This window comes from Sardina pilchardus, chromosome 6 (assembly GCF_963854185.1).
Source record: "Sardina pilchardus chromosome 6, fSarPil1.1, whole genome shotgun sequence".
Lineage (NCBI taxonomy): Eukaryota > Metazoa > Chordata > Actinopteri > Clupeiformes > Clupeidae > Sardina > Sardina pilchardus.
In genome coordinates this window covers 13,307,578-13,330,077 of record NC_084999.1, presented here as the reverse complement: position 1 = coordinate 13,330,077, position 22,500 = coordinate 13,307,578, and the positions used below count along the sequence as shown (strand labels likewise).

Here is a 22,500-nt window from a genome sequence, read left to right as displayed (position 1 = left end):
CGGTTGCTCAGCTTCTTCTCGCTCTGGTGGTGGTGCCGCTTCAGCATGGCCTCCCGCACCTTCTCCCGCAGGGACTCGTCCAGCTGTTCCGACGCCACCATGCTGTCAATCACCATGTCTGCACACACACGTACACAGAATGTACGGATACATGAGAATACGGGATTATCACACCTACATCAACGTGTGGGCTTCTATGCATACAAATATCTACATACAGTACACACAACTCCCATTCACACTTGTCAAATTACATCTTGTCGTCAGTAGTGGTGGGGGAAAAAATCGATTCTGTTCAGTATCGTGATATTTTGTGCATGCAATTATATCGATACGAGTAGCTCAAAGCATCGCAATACTTAAATATATAATTTAATTATCTATTTTACTTTTATTTGAGGCGAGTGTACTCAGGGTTTACTCTGATCACATTCAATTTGCTAGATAAATAGATAGACAGATAGATAGATACTTTATTGATCCCCAAGGGGGAAATTCAATATTACGCTCTCAAGGTGACGCTTGTTGTGGCGTTTTATTGTGCATTCAACGCCAATTTCAAATCGAATTGTGGCCCAAATATCGCAATAGTATCGAATTGTCATTCTTTTGCCAATTCCCACCCCTAGTCGTCAGCAGATAGTTATATTCAGCGTGAGTGATACAGTATACAGTACTTCACAAATACAGTATAACCAATATTCTTCTCAATATAGGCAATCCCTAAATGTCCAGCATAGCTGCTATCCCTTTGCTTTTACGTTCACGTTACAGCATCGCCAAGCCTTCCCAGACAGAGCTTTTTGTCTCTATATGCTATTGTTGATGCTGATTTTCTACTGTTGCCATAATGTGGTAACTTTACTTTAATACACTTTATTAAAAAGCAAAAGGTATAAACTACAGAGGGAGTTTGGTGGGGTGGAGAAGCCCGATCTTCCCAACAAACACTTCCACCATCATAAAGGAGAGCGGATCCCCAGGAAGGAATATTAAATAATACAAGCAAAACCCTTGACCCAAGTGGCTTGAGTTTATTCTCAGAGCTCTGGCTGCCTTGGCACACTAGATGCATTGTGTGTGTGTGTGTATGTGTGTGTGTGTGTGAGACCGTTTGATCTCCACTGATTCTTATCAGCTCACCAGCTCGCATGGCATCCTGTGTCTCCTACAGGTACTAGGAGGACTGCTCCGTCTAACCCGTTTACACGGGCGCCAAAAAGGAACATGTCGACATCCTGCAGCTCCCCCACACACACACACACACACACACACACGTGTGTGTCCAAGGTGTGCTGCCTCTATTTGGACACACCGGCTGCTGGACGACAGAGACCATGGGACGCACTGGGTTTGTACCTGCTGTTATCTACTGTACGTGCACCTGGTATGGAGCTCCATATGATGAGGATGCAAAGTGAGAGCCATTATCAGGAGCCACACGGGCTACATTTCCTAGAGTGACCCTTAATGATGTAGCACCAGCTCCCAGAAGAGTGCTTTTGTTAGCACGCTAACCTGTGAGCCTGCTCCAATACAATTTCTGAGCCTGCAGGCATGTAAATACGTACTGTTCATCGGAAAACGTACATACATATTGGCTCAGGAGGTAGAGGAGTTGTAGGCTGACTCTCGCCAGACCCTTGTAGTTCCGCCATGCTCCACCAGAGGGGTTTCGCTGAGCTCCACACAAGGGTCTGGGCTCGAGGGCAATCCAAACTCCTTCCAGGGAGCAAAAAATGATGAACCAATCAGGAGCGCCGAAGGTGGCAAGGATGTTTTCACTCTTCTTCCGACCGGGTTTGGCAAGAGCTTGAAGTACCCTAGCACGTCATTCAAGATAACGGACAAGTGGTTCATCAAATCACATGCAAGGATGTTTTATAAGGCCCCGCCTTCAGAAATACATCTCCTATCGAGAAGTCCCAGATCCTTGTGTGAAGCTCAGCGAACTACAAGGATCTGGCGAGAGTCAGGTTAGAGGAGTTGCCCGCCAACTGGAAGGTTGCTGGTTCGAGCCCAACTCCTGACCCCTCCTGTCGAAGTGTCTTTGAGCAAGCCCCAGTGATCCTGATGAGTGCCTTGCATGACAGCCTCCGCCATCGGTGTGTGTGAATGGGTGAATGTGAGGCATGCCAATGTAAAGGCCTTGTAGGCCTCGTAGGAGTAAAATGAATGCTACATTATATAAATGGCATTTACCATTTCCATAGTATCCAGTATGCACTGGATAGAGTGCAGCACGGTGGCCATGTTCTTCTCCTGCTCTCCCACACCTGTTTCAACTCACCAGCTAATTGCTGTGTGCTTGTGTGGGGTAGGTGCTTAGGCTAGATCATCAAACGCTAACAGCTAATCACAATGAGGTGCCTCCCAGCTCTTGACTTCCAGCATGTCCTTGTGGGACCACGGTGTTTGAGGTTGGCACAGAGTAATCTAGCACACGCACACACACACACACACCCGTCCAGATGTCTTTTGTATACTGTTTATAATGCAGTTGCGAGCATGCTCGCACACACACAAAGTCCAGATGTGTTTTGTATACTGTTTAGAATGCAATTGCGCGCGCGCACACACACACACACACTGCATCCAAGGGCTTCCCTCTCTCTCTCTAGCACACACACACACACACACCTGCGATGTCGTCGATGCTGTTGGCCCTCATGTCGAGCATGACGGTGCCATTGAGGATGCAGGAGCGCAGCTCGAACAGGCTGTGCAGGGACAGGGTGGCCACGTAGGGCTTACTCCACCTCTCCCCACCGTCCTCCACGTCCTCCTCAAACTTCAGCCACCTGCCAACACACACACACACACACACACACACACAGCACATGTACACACACATACGCAACAACATGTACATATAGGCAGACAGACAGACACACACACACACCATAAAAATAGTTGTGAGTCACACAGGTGCACGGCAATCAGCTGGAGGACCACCCACCATACATAATTGTACAGACTTTCTCTCACTCTCTCGCTCACTCTCTCTCTCTCTCTCACACACACACACACACATTCTCTCTCAAAAAGACACAGACACACACACACATTCTCTCTCTCTCTCTCTCTCACACACACACACACACACACACACACACACACATAAACAAAGGTATTCCCTCCCTCTCGCTCTCCCACACACACACACCTGGCGGTCTCTTTCCACTCGTAGGCGTGGCCATCCCTGAAGGACAGCTCGTCCAGCTCAGTGAAGAGGTCATGGGGGATGTGCTCCTCGTCATCGTCCTCCGTGCCCAGGATAAACTGCACCCTCTGGGAGGGAGTGTCTGCACAAAAGGGAGACGATACTGTCAGGGCCACACACACAGGAAACGACACAGTCAGACGACACACACTCACAAACATTCAGAGTAAGGGCTGGTTAACACTAGCTGTGTGTGTGTGTGTGTGTGTGTGTGTGTGTGTGTGTGTGTGTGTGTGTGTGTGTGTGTGTATATAATAGCTGTGGAACACCATTAAGAACTCAGATCAGTGGCAGATCAGAGCAGAGCAGAGCAGAGGGAGTCATCTTGCCAAATGAATAAATGCCACTGTAAGCAAACACAATATTGGCACAAGCGTGCAGCCACTGATGTTATGCCGCTGAACTGACTCTAATTGTGTAACAAATCGCTGCTGGAGCCAGTTGCGTCCCAGCTACTATCTGGTTGCACCTTTGGCCATCCCAGTGACTCATTAAACCCAAGCCGTTCCATATGTCCCATGGGTCCAATCTAATCCATCTATTTATCCATTTCTGAAACAGAGAGCATCACGTCGCTCCACCTATTTAACCCAGCTCAGCACCAAGAGTCATTCATCAACCTGGCTCTGTTAGTGAGGGTTAACCCAGGAGTAATCATTACAATAGCCATATGGCCCTCTGGACCTCCCTGTGTTTGTACCTATATGGGTTTTTAAACAAACAGGGCAACCTAGAGATAATCAACAAACTATACGTTTACTGGGGTTCAATGCGGAATGCAATGCAGTCAACCCATGAGAGCAGTGATGTTGCAAGCATGGCAAAGGAAACAAGTTGGCAAATCCTGAGGTTGTCCCACGTTATGGTGTTGAAACGGGTCCTCAAAACGGGAAGGAAACAATGGGCTCCTTAGGACCCGCACGCATGCTAGAACAATCCACCACAAGCAAGCCTCCGCTGGTGAAATGCACTCAGGACATATCACACTAAATCAATTTGAAAATGCCAGTGCCAATAGGAAATATGTGGCACACTCATTAATGTATGCACATTCCTAACAATGTCACAGCTTCCAAACAGTAACTCAGCTGTGTGTGTGTGTGTGTGTGTGTATGTGTGTGTGTGTGTATGTGTGTATGAGTCATCATGAAGATTTGATTTGAAGTGATTTATCAACGCATATCCTCATCAATTAAATTAAAGTCACATCCTCTCTTAAATGTTATCACCTTCCTCCCCATAAAACATGCACTCTCTCTCTCACACACACACACACACACACACACACGGAATAAGAATAGCCATTTGCAGGACATGACATATGTAGGAATGCATGGACTTCCATGGTCCCTCCCCTGACAGTACCAAACCCAACAATGGCAGTGCTGTCGGGGGCTTGACTACAGCTGTGTTTAGGGGGGACGGGAGACCATGCGCTCATTGCGCTGGCACAAGTGAAATATCGCTCTCTGCAGGAGGCAGGAGCCATGGAAACCGTACCGTAGGTGGGCGACTCGCGGCCGTCCCTCCGTTCGCTCTCCCGCTCCCTCCGCTTGTGGTGGTGCTTGTGGCCTCGATGACGATGCCGCCGCCGGCTCTGTCTGCCCAGGGGGAAGTGGACGCCTACATAGACCGCCCTGTGACCTGCAGGGGCAAGAGAGACACATCAGACTAAATGGATGAACTCATCACTGATGGATAATGGATGGATGGGCACTGAAATGAATGGATAGATGACCGGATGGATACATCAATGTGAGGTCAGATGCACAGACAGACAGACAGACAGACAGACAGACTGACTGGTCAGTAGAGGTAGAAAGGTCAGAAAAAGGTGAAAGGCAGACAGATATAGGCTAGACAACAGACAGTGGAATGTGTAGGCAGATAGCTTGACTGTGTGAGAGCCACAGATCAATATAAACTTAATGAATGTATAGAGGAATGACTAGAGCAAACACATGGACTGACACAGATTCTAGAACGAGCCAACAAGGCAGATCAGCAGCTACATGTTTAAAATGAGGCCAGACAAACAGGAAAAAGAAACACTCCAGACTAGATCTCCTGCACGGACACTGAGCACAGACAATGAGGGTCTGCAATGCCTGTTAATTGAGCATGAGAGAGAGAGAGAGAGAGAGAGAGAGAGAGAGAGAGAGAGAGAGAGAGAGAGAGAGAGAGAGAGAGAGAGAGAGAGAGAGAGACAGAGACAGACAGACAGACAGACAGAGAGAGAGAGCACATTTTTCTCTCTCGGGTCACACACACACAAAGGTGAATGTGTATTTGGTGGTTCAGACAGACATAAATAATTCAAATACTCTGACCTACATTTAGTAAAAACTATTCTAGTCCTACACACACTCTCTCACACACACACAAACACACACACTATCATCATTAATTTATAATTAGACGAGTAGCATGTACGTGGCAGACACTATGACTGCCATGCTCTCCGGCAGGCTGTGACTCCACACACAGAGAACACACTGATGAAAAGAAGTGGGAGTGTGTGTGTGACCAGTTCAGACTTGCCCCTAAGACACCAAACAACCAGACCGTCTGTGCTGAGAGATGTGGGGCTCACATCAGCCCAAGATAAAAAAGTAAAGCGCAAAGCCTCATCCTTTAATCACGGAGAGAGTCTACCACAATTGACCAACCTGTGGAGACCGTGTCTGGGCTCCTCGTCTGTGTATAAACACCAGTGTGTTTTAAGAAGCCCTCCACATAAACCCACAGAAGAGGGGGCCCCTGTGGGGGAGTTGTGCTTGTTCAGTCAGTGAGGCTTAGGGTCGAAGAGGTCAACAGTACAGTGATTCTGCACAGGCCTCTCTCAAAGACAGAGTGTGTGTGTGTGTGTGTGTGCGTGTGTGTGTGCGTGTGTGTGTGTGTGTGTGTGTGTGTAGGGAGAGGGGGGGGATGTACACTGCTTACAGTACATACGGACACTTGTCTCTTCTCCCCTCCCTCGCTCAGCAGATATGTAGCAAACGGTGTAGTTATGTTTGGTGGAGCAGCGATGGGCTATAATTCACTACAAGCCTGCTGCCTAGGTGTGCAATTTGGCCCGAGGCGACTGATCTACCGCGCTGGCATCCTGTTAGTCTTGTTGGAGTTCACGTGGTAGGAACACACTTGAGAGACTCTGGTAGTGGAACGTGGAGAAGTCCATACAAGCCTCCCTTTCCCAGTCTGTGAGCAACGTCAACACTGCATTTCACACAAACAGGAAACTGAATCACCATACCACCACGGAGTTGCTCTGGACTGGTTTAGACATTTTCCAACTCACTAAACCACTTAATTGTTTTCTTACACGTGTAAGCCAAATTCCCCTGTGGTTGATTCCAAGAGGCCACTATAATGCGCGTAATAGCATCAGAATACAGGTGTGGTCCCATAGGACCCCCATCCAGACATCGTTTACTTTTCTTTCATCACCAAGTGCAGTCTTCTGTGGACCCTTCAGTCCATGAATATCTGTCTTTCTCCCTCTCTGGGTGGGACCCACTCATTCACACTCGTTCTCACACACTTTTTCCCTCCCTCTTTCTCTCTCCCTCACACACACACACATACTCTCCCACAGTACCTGTTTGGCCTCAGCTTGGCCCCAGGCTGCTGTGAGCTGGTGGATTTGAGTGTGAAAAGACTGGGCTAATCCCCCTCAGAGGGACGGCCAGGGCTGCACTGCCAGGCTCAGACTACCACAGATACCCCACATGACTGGGACACTCCCTGGCAACAACGGGAGCAGGGGACACCATGACACACACACACACACACACAGACACACACACAGAGAGAGAAAGAGAAAGAGAGAGACTGATAAGAGTGAATGAAAAGGTTAAAGTGATGATACATGTGGAACCTTTTTCCGTAATGTTGCTGGGCAGTCACATTCCAGTTTCAGACCAGTTCCTAGTATTATGTTTGATTGCCCGCGATATGCAGCCCATTGACTGAAGACCAAAGTGTGTTGTCGGTGTGGATTGATGGATGAACTGCCAAATTCATGGTAGTAGGATCACCCAATCCACATAACTTGTGACCATCCATAAAGTGGCACCTAATTGGCGCGTGCGTGCAAGTGAGCACATGTTGGACGCCATTTTTAAAGATGTTGGCAGCCCGCTGAGTAGATTTGTGGAGGAATAAGCTAGCATGGCATTTGACTATTGAAGTGAATGGGGCGGTACTCCCTCACTTTGTGTACCGGTATATCCCTTCAAGTAGTATATAATACAGAGAATATTGGGTCTAGAATATGGAGTCATTTTCAGATTTAGACTCAATATTCTAATGATTCTCTACTGTACCATCATCTATGCTCCATACAATGACATTCTGGATAACAGAGACAGAAACAGCGGATTGACAGCGCAAGCTTACTGGAGCACACACTCGTCCCCACAGGCTAGCTGTTGAATAATACAATAATATAATAATATAATCAGCAAACCCATGGAGAGTGTGAGGAACAACAAAAAGCTCAGAGCTCGGCAGGCTGTGGCTCTCAGCTCAATCAGGCCAAACACCTCACCGGGCCATAAGGCAAAAGCCACCCAGCAGTGCACGCCGTGGAGGATCCCTGATGGTGGTCTGCAAAGCCACACTCTAACTACTAAAGCGTCTACTCGCCCTCTTGAAGGCAGAGTGTGTTCTTCTGAGCAACGTGGTTGCCAGTAACAGTATCTCCCAGGAATACCACTCTTGTTTGTACTTGCCAGGGACTTCACAGGAACCAAGTGTCCTCCCCCAGCCACTGTTCATCAGAGGGGCCGACATTACCCAACTCACAAGACAGCTAGCGCAGCGCACACATGCTCTGAGTCATGTCCTCACCTTTACAGTTGGTGAAGACACACAAACACAATTACTCATTCTCTCACTCAAACAAACAGACACGTACAGTACACACACTCACACAGACAGACGGTCAGACAGACACACAACCGTGTGTCAATACCTCTTGTATTGACACATATGGGGGATGTGGGAGTGTATGCATACAGGCTCGCTGAATCATCTCACACTGCATAACTGCATACACAGACTCCAGCAAGCCTCCGTAGAGGCCATGACTAACGTGTGAGGGCGAACAGGCAACAAAGAAACGGAGGAGGAAGAGAGCGAGAGAAACAGAGAACAAAACATAGGAAACTCATTTGCATTGAAAGAGACGCATAAACTCTGGGGTGGGGGAGAGAGAGAGAGAGAGAGAGACACACGAGTCTCAGGCTGGATGTAATGACTAACAGAGGGTGGGTTCCTAATCCAAACTAACACTGGTACTGGGGGAGTGGGGAGAGGACAGGAGGGGAGGAGGGGCACACACCAGATCATATCCAGCCAGTACACACACATCTCACTCACAAACCAGCATATCTGGAGCACAGGGCAGTATTGCTGGTTACTTGCTGTGTGTGTGTGTGTGTGTGTGTGTGTGTGTGTGTGTGTGTGTGTGTGTGTGTGTGTGTGTGTGTGTGCAAATGCAAAAACAGAAGTGCTATGATCTGTGTGTAAGTTCTGAGTGTGTGATGGAGCGGTGCTAGTATGGCTGGAAGTGAAAGGCATACTGGACCAGGTGCACCGCTGTGGCCTCTCCTCGACTCCAGCACATGGAATCAATGTCAAGTTCCAACATCAGGAATGATTCCATTCCCAAACAGAAGCCAATGCAGGAATGTAGGTCAGGCTTTTTCAGGACATTCCGTAACACTGTGTGTGTGTGTGTGTGTGTGTGTGTGTGTGTGTGTGTGTGTGTGTGTGTGTGTGTGTCTCTTTCTAAGCATTTTAGCATGTCTACATGTGTGTGGCACAGGACATCCCTTTCCTCACAACACAGCTGAAGAGCCAGTTAAACTCAATTCACGCCATAATGTTATGTGACTGAGTGTGAGTGAGAGTGTAGGGGTGTAAGAGTGTGTGAGTGTGTAGGGGTGTGTAGGGGTGTGTAGGGGTGTGTGAGTGTAGGGGTGTGTGAGTGTATGTACACACACTAGGGGCTTTGCTAACCTATAAAATGCAGAGGGGCAATGCTGTGGCTGCTAGTGAAAGCTGGCCATGTGCTGGAATCACTTAGGAGGAGCCGTGAGTCATTCCCCAAAAGCAGCTCCCTCCAGGGTTATGGGGAAGTCTGAGGTGTGTGTGTGTGTGACAGCATGTCTAAGTGAGTGAGTGGTGTTTGTCAAGTGTAGTTTGCATTCTTATGCATAGGAGAGGAGCGTGTGTGTGTGTGTGTGTGTGTGTGTGTGTGTGTGTGTGTGTGTGTGTGTGTGTGTGTGTGTTCAACGGGCAGCATTTCCAGGGCTGTGGGGAAGAAGTCTGAGGTGTGTGTGTGTGTGACAGCATGTCTAAGTGAGTGAGTGGTGTTTGTCAAGTGTAGTTTGCATTCTTGTGCATAGGAGAGGGGCGTGTGTGTGTGTGTGTGTGTGTGTGTTCAACGGGCAGCATTTCCAGGGCTGTGGGGAAGAAGTCTGAGGTGTGGGTGGGCATATGCATGGGTGTGAGTGGAAGGGCTAGTATTTGTAGGGCTATTTGGGTGTTAAAGACGGTCTGGAGGTATTTCTGTGCATGAATGCATGTTTGTAAGTACACTGGTATGTGCAGGAGTGTGTGAGTAATCGAGAAAAGGGAATGGCTTTAATTAGTGCGTCCTCTCAGAATGCAGTCGGAATCAAAACACGACCAGATGGTAAAAGAAGGTGGGGGGGGGGGGGGGTAGGAAAAAGAGGAAGAGAGAATTGGTAGAGTGAGAGAAAAGAAACTGACGATGAAAGTGAAGAGGTGGATAAGAAGATGGTGTAAAGCAGTGTGATGCACTTGAGACGGAAAGCAAGACTCACTCTCCAGCTCCTCCTTCTCGAAGTTCGTGTGGATGGTGGAGTTGGTCTTCCCCTGGTCAACCACAGCCTCGTCATCGTTCCCCTGCAAAAAGAGAACACGGACTTAGGACACGGACCGAGGACACAGACTTCACAGAAGACACGTGGGCTAACGCGGTCAGACCGCTTGACACACGCAGTCCAAATCAGATACTCCTGACAGGCTGTTCACATTGAATAGTACAAGTAATCCGATCCCATCAGTGTGGCGGTTCTCACGTCCGCTCTGAGCATGTTTCCTATGATTGAGGTGATATAAAGGTCACTTGTACACCAGAAAGTCACAGATTAAAGTGGAAAAAAAAACACAGACTGAATAGCTAGAATACAACGTCAACCGATTTATGAATGACCATCTCAGGGACAGACTTCACAGACCACAGACACAGCTTCTCAAAATGGTCCAACAGGTAAAGGAGAGATTAGTCCAGCTGGCCTCTGAGCAGATGTCATACACAAATGAGCCAAGTGAATATGGAACAGCCAGGAGACATCTGTCTGACGTGAGGGGGGGGGGGGGGGGGGAGGGGGAGTGTTTGTGTTGGAGCCGGTCCAGCTGTGAGAGCAAACAAGTGGTGATGCAACCTTGATCTGAATGCGTTGCTCCCTCACGCTCGGCCTTGCTTTCGGTTCCACCCTCCGCTGCAGTCGGACTGCAGAGCTGGCTGCAGCGTCTGCTGCAGATGGAACCACATGCTACAAGTTGGCACAGAGGCTGTGTGTGAGTGAGCGAGTGAGTGAGTGAGAGCATTTGCGTATGCATACTTGAGTGTGTGTGTACGTGTGTGATTGCGCGCGTGTGTGTGAGTGAGAAAGAGTAAACCTTGGTTTGGTATCCAGGTGGAGATGTACAGCCAAATGAAGACACCAAGCATGGGTTAGTTTACACTCATCACATGAATCCCCGCCCGTTACCAAGGGGGTGGCCAGCCAGCGAGTCTGCCGAGGTGCTCTGTACTAGGTGACAGCTAGGAATGCCTTCCTGTCAGAGTGTGGACATGCGCAGCAGGATTCCTCTCCAGGCAAAATGCTAAGGGCTTTGGCTTTCTGCTGCCATGGGCAGAACTGTATGCTGTAAGTCTATCTCTGGCTTAACCTCGCTGCTAATGTCATGTCTTTAAGGTGACCCCTGAGAAACCTCGTGGCGGACTCCTGATGAAATGTCTGAATGAGCTGCATGACGATTCATTGTGAAGCATAGTACTACAAGACTACCCATTATGCGTCTGAATGTTGGAATTGTTATGCATTCAATCCTTAACGTGGGTTTGATGTTTAAACCCTCATATTAGGGTTAAGGGTTAACGTCAAAACAGGATGTCCTGTTCTGAACTATAAAATGTTTCCAAATCAAATAGAGTAAAATCAGATAATAAAATTTGCCTTTTACAACCCTTATGCTTGTATGATGTTTTACAGCAATGACACCAAACTATGGAACTGAGCAACACTTTAAGTCCATTATGAAGCCGATACCTGAAACCAGTAGCCATCCCCATTCAATTAATAGCAATTAGACAGATACTTTACTTAGTATGAGCTTTAAATCATCTACGTATCTACTGTACAATACTGTGGGGTGGACATTTGATCATCGTTTGCTTCCGGTCAATGGTCCAACAGGTTGTAAACATGCAGTCATAAGAAATAAACAGTAAACATAAAACAATAAAAAGTTCCAGAAACAAGATGACCTTGTTAACCTGCAATTTGCACTGCTAACAGGCTAACAGTTGATCGACAGGAGCCTTCTGCGTTCATGGCAAAAGCCATTCTTCAGGTTTGAAGGGAGGGCTTGGATCACAGAAGTAGTCACGTACCGCAGTCACATGGTCTGTGTATGCCTCGCGGAGAGCCAGTCCTCCAAGGACCTATGTTCCTTCCCTTCCGTTAAGATGCTTGTTTGCATAAAACCCCAGGACAATACTCCAATTCCCATAATCCCTCACATAGCAAGGACTGAGATAGCCTGACCCATGCATATGAAGAATCCTAAGGGAGCACTTGCCAGAGAAAAATTCCCATGGTCAGGTTTTATCTCTCACTGTCCATTTTTTCCACAAATTCCAGGTGTATGACAAAATGTGGAAAATGATATGCTGGCTAAACAAACAAAAGGATATGCTTATCATATCACTGAGATATCAGTTAGTGACCACAGCCCGGTAGTCATTCTGCAGTGCCTATACTCGCAAGAACGTACCAATTTAACATTGCAAATAGCCCCTTTGTCTCCAAGCATGGGTTGCCCTAACTAAATGGGCTATTTAAAGTTTCCCAGAAGTAGAAAAACTGCAAGACAGTTTGGCAAACTGACAGAAGTCATGTGATGTCAAATAAACACAGTGACATCATTCATGTACGTCTACACTTGAGCTGATCAGGGGTGGGCAGATCTTAAATTTAGACATTTTTCCAACAGCATCCAGAAGAGAAAGTACTCCTCAGTTCAAGCTGTTTACATATGACTGATCTTTGCTACATTGACAGGGTCATACAGCAGAGTATGTAGAGAGAGAGACCATCCATCTTGACGTCTTTGGCAGAACAGTAAGATTTAGGGGGACTCCAGACCATCAGCTGCAAATCGGAGATTATTTGTGAGGTCAACAGTCTCAGACGTTTAAAAATAAACTTCCTGAATAGTAGCGTTGGGTTGTTGGCTCTGGGCTTATGACAGAGCAGCAATGTAATGGAAGTCCAAGAACTTACATTTTTGTCATGGTTTTGGTAAAAATATCCTGCCTATGTACTCATTACAGAGTCAGTCTTTCAACCAAATCAAACATTTCTTTTTAACTATCCAGGGTTTTTACCCTGGTGAATGGCTCAAGGGCCTCTAACACAAATGTCAACATTTAGTGAAAGGCCTACATTAAGCCAAGGACTTCAAAAGAATTCCATGAGTACATAACCTTTTTTGTGAGGCACTATAAGACAGAGGCTACTCACAGAGAGAGAGAGAGAGAGAGAGAGAGAGAGAGAGAGAGAGAGAGAGAGAGAGAGAACACATGAAAGCAGGAATACCAGCTTTGCTGCTGGCCATGTTCCCAAAATTCCTGAGCGTCGTGGGATCATGTATCATCCCAGAAGGAGGCACACTATCCAAAGCATTTTTCCCAGCCGCTATTGGGATTGAAAGATTAATGATGTGCATATGATGAGTGGCTGAGGTCTACCACTCTGGTGCCACACCCTTTATCACAGGAGGCACACTCTGGACGCCCCCAAGCACCACCATCTAAATCCTGGGGTCAATCAATCAATCTTTTTGGGTCACAGAGTACGGACATCAAAAGGCCAAGACGTCTACAGCCGACTCGGGTTGGAGTTTTGAAACGAGATACGAGTTATGAGAGCAGGCCCAGATGTACGCGGGCTTGAATCGATATCAAAATGTCAAATGCAACTATGCGATGTCATAAAAACAGGCATGCAGAGAACAAACCTGCAAACACCCAGGAGTAAACACACACAAACACACACACACACACACACGTACTGCTGCTGCTGCTGCATGTTGGGCTGCCCGGACGTTCCGCTGAGTGACTTTATCTCCCCAGAAATCCTGCATCGCTCCACAAGCCTGTTGAGGAAATGTCCTTCAGCAGTCCCTTACAAGGAGCTCACCCCAAAGGAGACGATCCAAAAAGAACTCCCGAATCCACAACACTGACAGAGTTCAGAAAAGATCAACCAATAAAAAAATATATATATAAAACAAGTGTGTAAGAGTAGTGTGAGGGAAGTCTCAGGCGGGGGGGACCTTTAATGCTGCTGAGGACTAAATCCAGAGCCTCAGGGCAAACGTTGCAACCATCACCGCTCCAGTGAAAAAGAACCACAGCGACAAGCCCAGGACAGACCCGGAGGCTGCCCCCGCCTCTGAGGAGCACAAGGCTCCCTCTCTGTCGACGCGGAGGGCCGCGGGTCACGGTCCGAACGCTGGCAGGATCGACGGGTCGCTGGTTGTGCTCGGTCAAGCAGGGGAACGGTCAGAAACAAAGTCCAGTCTGTAAGGTGCACTGAGAGAGTTGCTGAGAGAGTAGGTCTGCGCGTTTCCCGCACTCACAGCTGCCTTGCACTAACAGGAGAGGGAGGGAGAGAGAGACAGGACACCGGAATATGAGGTCTTATTTATAGCTCGCTATCAGACTAGCGTGTGTGTGCGCGCGCGCGTCCGCGCGTGTGTGTATGTGTGTGTTTGAGGAGGGTGAAGTGGAACAGCAACATAAAAGGAACAGCACGTGGGGTAAACACTCCCAGGCACGGCTCAACGTGCCACATGCTTGTGCCATTACATCTGAACAGTCGGAGCCGTCGGGACCTGCTGAGCTCCAGCACAAATGTTCTGCAGGTCCTGTTCTGTGAACTTCTGTTGCTTTGTGACTGAATGGAGCACGTTAGAACTGCTTGATTGGGTTGTCCATGTTTTACTACGCCATTCCCCCACCTCAGAAAGTCCCAAGCAAAAGCCTAGCGGTGTTATTATGGGACAATTTCCTGAGCAACAGTGGGTAGCCACACAGGAGAATGCATACCTGTTACCCATGGCAACAGGACAACCATCTGTTATATGAGAGAAGCCAGGTCTGCCAGCTCACAAGCCAAAAGGTAACCCACAGGTGTAAAGCACAGATGTGCAAAACTACGTCAACCAGCTCTGGAGAGCGCTACTCCAAGCAAGCCAAGAACCGCAGGTTCCTTTGGAACTGATCTGCCGAGGAACTACCAAGTACCCCCACCTGTTTGCATTCGTGAAATTACGCTGTCCAAGTATATGTGATCCTCACACTGGATGCTGATGCCAAATTGATATCATGTTTACTTCAGTATCTAGTGCGCAGACTTTTGTTTCATTTGTCCAACTGCGAAATGACTCATTTTATGACGGCAGAGAAGACTACGCAGAGTCGGGCTGTGAGGAAGAGGAGCTGTTCAGATTTCACAGAATGTGGTCTTGGCCATGCCTCCCAGGTTGTGGCTGTAATGGGAGCCAGGTCTTCAACGGGCCTGCCTTAATGAAATGGCCCCCGTGTGAAGCACACACAACAAAAGACCAGCCAGCAACCTGGTCACTTTGACGTAACCATGACCACAGGGGCTGAGTCAGGGGTTAAACCTACAGACAGACGACACAGTGGTAATGTGAGTAAATAATAAAGAATGGTAGGCAGATGCTGCCTATGGACTCTTCTGGAAGCAAAGCTGAACAGACTAGCGGAGACTGAAGTCTAAAAGAGAATGAACTTGGGGGTAAAAATGATAACTGACCCCAAGTGACTTCTGATTCGATTGCTGCATGCCCTCAATGATCATGGCAAGAAAACATGGCAGATAATGGAAACGGGCGCTAAAGATTCAGATTTGAAACATGAGCCTAATGTAAATAAGGGCTTAGATAGAGACCAGAGGGAAAGACAGCTAAACTAAGCAAAATTAAGCAGACACTAAAAAAAGCAAGCAAGTACCTAATAACAAAGTAACAAGACAATCTTCTTTAACTTCCAAGTGAAGGAGGGAGGAAGAGCTACAAAAAAGAGACAAGATGGTCTTTAATTTCCTGGGGTATCATAAGAAATGGGTGACGGTAGACCATTGATGGCAGAGTTGTTTAATTGCCCAATGACAAAATCGAGCGATCAAGGGATGGTAATCTTAAAGACAAACACTCTCAACATGAACCCTGACCTACGCCTGACCTCGCTGATTTAATAAGCTCAAACTGCGTCTTTTATTGTAGGAAAATAACAGGAGGTCCAAGGGAAATATGTCTGATGGGCGCTTTTGATAATGAAATCAAGGCGTTGACAGGGTTGAATTAGCTTCCCTTTCTTTAATCTTGTTTTAATCCCCAAAGCCGGGAGAACCACTCCGTTTGGAAGGGGTCGTGGAAATACAACCAATGGGAGGAAGCAGCTCATTCTCTATGGGCATAATGATTGGAAACATGACAAGTCTGATACACACCAACTCATTAAAAATCGCCACAATGGTCCTCCATGCCAGTACTGACTCATTCTATCTCTCCTCTTCACACACATACCCCCCCCCCACCCCACACACACACACACACACACACAAACCAACGAAGGCAATAGAGGAGAATTACCCCACCCAAAGACTCAGCCTTTTGTATCAGAGCCATACTTAAAAGAATTAGAGAGGATTAGAACCTGAGACTGCAACCCAATACTCGAAAAAAAAAAAAAAATGCAGAGCAAGGTGGACTGCATCACCATAGCATCTCTGGCCGTGGTACCTGTGGGATGAATCTCTTGCCTGCATAGATGTTGTGTCAAATAGTTCAGATGAGACTACTCCTAGGCCGTCTAGCAAGATGGCCTGTCCTTTGGTCAACATGTTTAAGTGAGCAAAGAGGCTGTGTTCGTTCTTTTGCTTACTCCAGTGGACCACTCCAAATAGCTAGCATGGGTTTGAGGGTGCATGTTTCTCTCTTATGTGACCGGTCCATGATTCATGTGATCTGGCGCACAGGAGAGGTGGACACACACCCAATCACATACACACAGACTTCCTGAGACTAAGGCAGTCTTTGTTTCTGGGTGACCATTCGGCCCTCTGTCACCACCCTCATATCCTGCTCCGTTCCCTTCGGCTGGCCAGATAATAACGGTGATGTTAGAGGACCTCCAGAGGTGACCCCTCATTACCTCAGACCTAATCACCACAAAGTTGCAGGCCCTCTCCATCAAATCAGTCTGAACAAAAATGGACATTGGACAAACAATAAGCCGTTTTTTTATCTTTAATTAAGTGTTAATCCATCAACTGTTGGATTGAAATACTCACATCTTTAAAATAAAATTGCCGGCATTGCAGGTCATAACAAAATGATCATAACGCAATATGGAATACCAATAACAAACTAGTATAGACAAGCTAGCGGGGGGGGGGGGGATCAAAAGGCCCATTCCTCCTGGGAATGACATGACGCTGCCTACGCCAATGAACTCTGTGAACCCTTCACCCCACTCTCATGAACACACACACACACCATCCCTGATTACAGCTGCTACTTTGATCGGCGTAGAAACAAAGATTCCAATCTGGCCCATTAGACGTGTGGTCACGCACGGCCGTGGCACGCACACGTTTGCTGCGCTGATCTCCCTTATCAAGCCCCTCCAAAGAGACACTCTGATCTCTCCAACGGAGCCAGATGGGATCAGAGTAAAAGCGCAGGACCGTGTCCAGTGCCCAGTGCCCAGTGCCCAGTCCCCAGTGCCCAGGCCAGCACACTACTCTCACCTCACCAGCACACACATCCTGGTGCCATGTGGGGGGTCGTGCTTGGCTCTTCTCTTTGCTTCCTGCCATCCCCCTTCATCGCATGCCAGTTATTTCCCATAATGGGCATGCCCACAAACAGCGACATCAACAGAGAAGAAACACACTGGAGGGAATAAACAAAGGAGGAATGCAGAAGTAGTGCAAACAGAATATTGTTCGCTCTCTCTCTCCTCCCCATTTTCTCTTTTTCCTCTTTCCTTTGTTGTGCTCTGTCTCTCTTTCTCCCATCTTCTCTTATTCTCTCTCTCTCTCGCTCTCCTTCCAATATGACAAGAGTACAGAGCACATACCGTCTGCCGTGTGCGGCCACATTCACTCCGCTCCATAACTGTGTCTGAGGGAGAGGGAAACGTCCCGATCTTTCTGCTGATTCCTTTGGACTCCTTCTGCTGATGCTCTTGGCAGACTCGCCACCGTCTTCTTCCAGCGAGCGCTAAAGTGTGTGTGTGAGGATGGGAGTGTGCGTTTTCTAGAGAACACTGCGTTCAGGCTGCTTGCCCCTGCACGGTTGTGATTAGTCGTACCACTCCACAAGATTAACTCCTCCTCAGAAAAAAAAACACAGGCAACCCATCAGAGAGAGGGAGGGAGAAAGAAAAAGACAGAGAAAGAGAAGAGTCGAGCAAGGAAAAGAAAAAAGGGAGAAAGAGATTGTGCAAGAAGCCATAAAGCGAGCGAATTTAAAAACAGCTGAGCAGAGCTTGTTGCCTTTTCATTTCGAAAAGGGAAGAAGGAACTTCTCCAATAACAGACTGACTCCCAACAGCCAATCAAGTGGATCCTAACCAATCAGGTCCTGTTACACAACCCCCCCCCACCCCCCGCTCTCTATCGAACTGACATGATTACTGACTACTAGCAGTTACAGTGAGCGTGAGAGGGAGTGTGTGTGTGTGTGTGCGTGCGTGCGTAAAGAGGGAGCATTACAGTGAATGGAGCGGAGTTTAGTATTATGCTTAGCTTTGCTAACATGCTGCTAGCATGTTATGCGTGCAGAACACTGTAATCCTCAGATAAAGGAAGAGTAAACAAGAACATCTCTGACATTTGTTGTGACATGAATTAGCCTGGATAAACCCAGACGAACCTGTTGAATTTGCTCAGCAGATTAAAGGAGCCCATTGTCCATTTCCAAATCAAAAGTGATATGTTTGCTGCACTTGTGAAATGATTTGGAATGTTTGGAAATTGGGGTCAATGGGCTCCTGTTCAGATTTAGCAGTTTTAATTTACTTCATCACTACTTCACTATCACACCGAGTTCCTAGCTAAATTCCACAAACGTCACAGCCTGAGCAAGGCCAGGCATGAGCCAACATTTCCTTCCTGTATGAGAAGTCATGATTTAAAAAAAAAAAAAAAAAGTCAGGAAGTCAGTGACACATTTCATGTCATGACAGTGTATTGAAGGTGTATGGCAAGGCATCTCTCTGCACCTCAGAAGGGTTGTTTTGTGCTGCTAGAGGCTACTCCATGTTGCTTCCAGTGTTCAATGGGCAATTTATCTCGCTTCATGTTCCCTTCAGCATGTCTGTGATCCAGGCTAAACAATCAGTCTGATTAACTGACTGAATAACCTGTAACACGAGGTAAGAGACCAAAGTCCCTCGTGTTTGTTTCTTTGCAGATACTCTTTTGGCATGGCTGCTGTGTTGAGTTTGAGTTTACGGAAAACCGACTCTTGTTAGTAGCCAAACTAATGAATAGGGTTAACCTGCATCAAATCACGCATCCAGGAAAATGGTTGCTGCACCATTACAGATCTTGTGTTAAAAAAAAACTATTTAAAAACAATTTAAAACCATTCTTTTATCCACATGGCATCAATCAATACTTTGTCTGCAAATCAGGGATGGTAATTAAATATTGTGTCCACCTACCACTGTGGCTGGTGGATTCTAAAATCTACCAGCCACTCATCACATTTTCATACAGTATCTCAGTCTAGTGGTAAAAAAAGATGTTTATAGTAACTAAAATGATCACCTGTATTATTGTGATACGATTCAAATGTGCAACACCACATCAAAACGTGCAACATCACTGTTGTTCCAATATCTGAAGCATCAACACACATCATATGGACAGAGAAATTAAGGATAAGACTAAGATTGGGTGTGATTACATTCTAGGTCATTTTCATGGGGAAAAATGGCATGACTGATAGGTATTGGAACCTTCCTGTTGTAAATGACCTTGTTGTATGCGGCCTCTTCATTCTTGCGCCTGAGGAACTCTGTCTTGTTCATGAGGAACTCTCATTATTTGTGCTAAAACATGGACACTCTGTACACTAAATTTCAACACGTGAGTATTTCTCAGTGATCCTTGAGGAAAGATACTTTGTGACTCACTCCCCTGAACCCCATCAGCGTGCATAGAATGTTTACGGTCTTCTATGCTGCAATCAGGCTACATTTCAGATACTAAAGAGAGCCTTCATACACATCTGCTTAGACACATTTCTTGGACATCATACAATCAAGACCAGAAGGAGGTGTCTACACTGTGGCAATATTCTGCTAAGAAAGCAGTCTTGGTTAATGTGTGTTACTAATGGATCTAAGACTGACCCTGCATCAAGTTATCAGTTAGTGATCTCACTTACATGCTTGCATCATGTTGTTTTAAGCTATCGGTTAATGATCTCACTTACACAGCTTTAACCTACTTTAAATGGGGGCATAAAAAAACACTTTTAGAAACACCGACTCACAGAAAAAGGAAAGGTGTTCAAAATTAAACGAGACGGTACATATGGACTGGTCGGTGTTGCTTGTGCGCACACATCTCAAACTTTGTTGTAAACTCCCCTTGTGACAAGACCTGATGGAGGAGCAGAGCAAGTGGAGCACAGAGGAACCTTTGTGAGCGTACAGTTCTGCACATCCACCAGGTTTCCACTGGGCCAACACACCAGGCTAATTACATTGTGGTAACCAACCCCGCGTCCGTGATCGGTCGTGTGATGTGTTAACTAATCATGCATAACAGCGCACATCCTGAGCCAGCTCTGCACGAGGGGCGATTTTTAAAGATGTTCCACATGAGCAGCCACGGTGTACCACCCGTGCACCAGCTCAGCGAGAGCTGTGGAGTGCTTGCATGTTCCTATGTGCTGTGGCACACACAGACCAGCATCACGTGCTGCTTTGACCCAGATTCCAGCAAATAATACCACCACCACCAACTTTTGTTTTCCATCCATATCTGTGGTTGCTAACCATAACCTCGATTTGCCATTTCCTTTCTCATTTGCCTGATCGGTCACTACAACAAGAATGAAAATTGAACATAGCTTTGTTAAATTTCAAAACCTACAGCGTACAGCCACCATCCATCAACGGCATACACACACACAGGCGCACACACGCAGACACAGACACAAACAACACTTCAAAGATGGCCACTCGTCTCTCCCAGCATGTGAGGTGGGTCTGAGGCAGCAGCAAGACCACAGCATCACTAATGAAGGCTCTCAGTCTCCACATTACAATTCATTCCACTTTCCCTGCCCTTTACAGCAGACTGGGGAAATCGACTGGGTGGTCTCGCGCTGGTATTTACTGCCGGGTTTCATTTATCTGCAGTACAATACCTTGGGCTGATGTGAACCTAAGACTTTTGTCATCGGCAGCAAAATGTGGCAGGAGGTTGATTTCATGCTCATTAAAAAAAGAGGGTCACTTCTCTTCAAAGCTCTGTGAAGCCATGATGCCTTTTCCTAACCTCGATACTGAGGCCAGGGGTGATAAACCAGGTGTGATCAATCAGATCAACACAGGTACACATCTATATTGTTCCTTAAAACCGTCTCGCCAGCATCGTGATGAACTTTGACTATTGGCAACAGTACAGATCCTCCTGTGATATTCAGGCCTGTCAGGCTCTGGGCAGAACGTCAGCATGATAAACTCTGCACTGGACTGGACTGGACAGACTACTTAGTCATCCATTACGCACAGAGGATAAGTGTGGGGGGCGAGTCAAACTCCACAACGAGACCACACGGACCAGGCCAGCCTGTGATTCATACTCTACCGCCTCCCCAGCCTGGAAAACATGGGGGGGGACGGGGGGGGGGGGGGACATTACTGGTGTCTATGGTTCCTCCCATACCATAGCCACCATGTCATTGGCGGTAAAGTGTGTGTGTGTGTGGGGGGGGGGGGGGGTGTATCGGATCAGACTACGGAGGACCTGCTGAGCTCACGGTCGCGGCCGCGCTGCTGCTGGCTAGTGGACATTGTCTGTGCCGCTGCGACCACGCCAGAGACCTGCTGAGTCTCCCAACGGAGAACAATGACACACTTCCTGCTATCTAATCTTCCACCCCAAAAGCAGGGGGGCGCGGGGACCCAGTCAGCACGTGAAAGTGCACTCTCACTGGCCCACTAATTCTGTAGGCTATTCACCGTCACCCCCGCGGGCAGTTAGTCATATGCAGACAGTATGCGGCGGGAGCTGTGCGCTGATGCAGAGCCCTCTCTAAAGCACGTGCTGCGTTAGATCTCTCGTTGTAAAGCTTCTGATGCCGCTACGCATATTTTGGAAACCCACCACATCGTGTGATGAGGTTGGTGAGAGCAGGGCTGGCCTATGTGATTGAGGCCCTACATGTTGGTTCTTGTTTTCTTTGACCACAGACATCAGACACATGTTACACTCGCCATGTGCTCCTTCTTCAGAGAGTATGACCACACTGGACATAGTCAGGAGTAAAGAGAGGGCATTTAGGGAGGGGGGTAGGTGTGTGGCAGGACATCTGCACCCCCACAGTTTTGGAGCAACAGAAGTCAGAACAATTAACTTGCCTTTTGAAATGATTTAGCACCTAATAATTAGATCAATTATGTTAAATAAGTCATGTATGACTGCGGTGCAACAGACCCTGAAATGAGCATGCGATTCCGGTTATTGAAAAACTGTGTGACTGATTCAAATCACACACACACACACACACACACACACACACACACACACACACACACAAAGGGGGCAGAGCAAGGTCTACTTGGGAGGAGAGAAAAGAGAGAGAACAGAGAGGGAGGGAAAGAGAGGAAAAGA

General features: G+C 47.3%; 1 protein-coding gene across 2 annotated transcripts in view; it reads right to left on the bottom strand.

Annotated features, from left to right (window-relative positions):
* The window catches only part of slc4a7 (solute carrier family 4 member 7), a 54,457-nt gene that overhangs the window by 29,630 nt on the left and 2,327 nt on the right, over positions 1–22,500 (bottom strand). The window contains exons 1-6 of one of the 2 annotated variants that reach the window (XM_062538517.1): positions 17,724–17,950; positions 10,081–10,162; positions 4,724–4,867; positions 3,167–3,305; positions 2,641–2,801; positions 1–118 (exon numbers count right to left, since the gene is read on the bottom strand). The exon at positions 1–118 is cut by the window's left edge and continues 71 nt beyond it. In XM_062538517.1, the coding sequence (XP_062394501.1) occupies positions 1–118; positions 2,641–2,801; positions 3,167–3,305; positions 4,724–4,867; positions 10,081–10,162; positions 17,724–17,759 (680 nt within the window). In that variant the 5' untranslated portion in view covers positions 17,760–17,950. Of the gene's footprint in view, positions 119–2,640; positions 2,802–3,166; positions 3,306–4,723; positions 4,868–10,080; positions 10,163–17,723; positions 17,951–22,500 lie in introns of those variants that run through there. The other variant, XM_062538516.1, reaches the window with a different exon arrangement.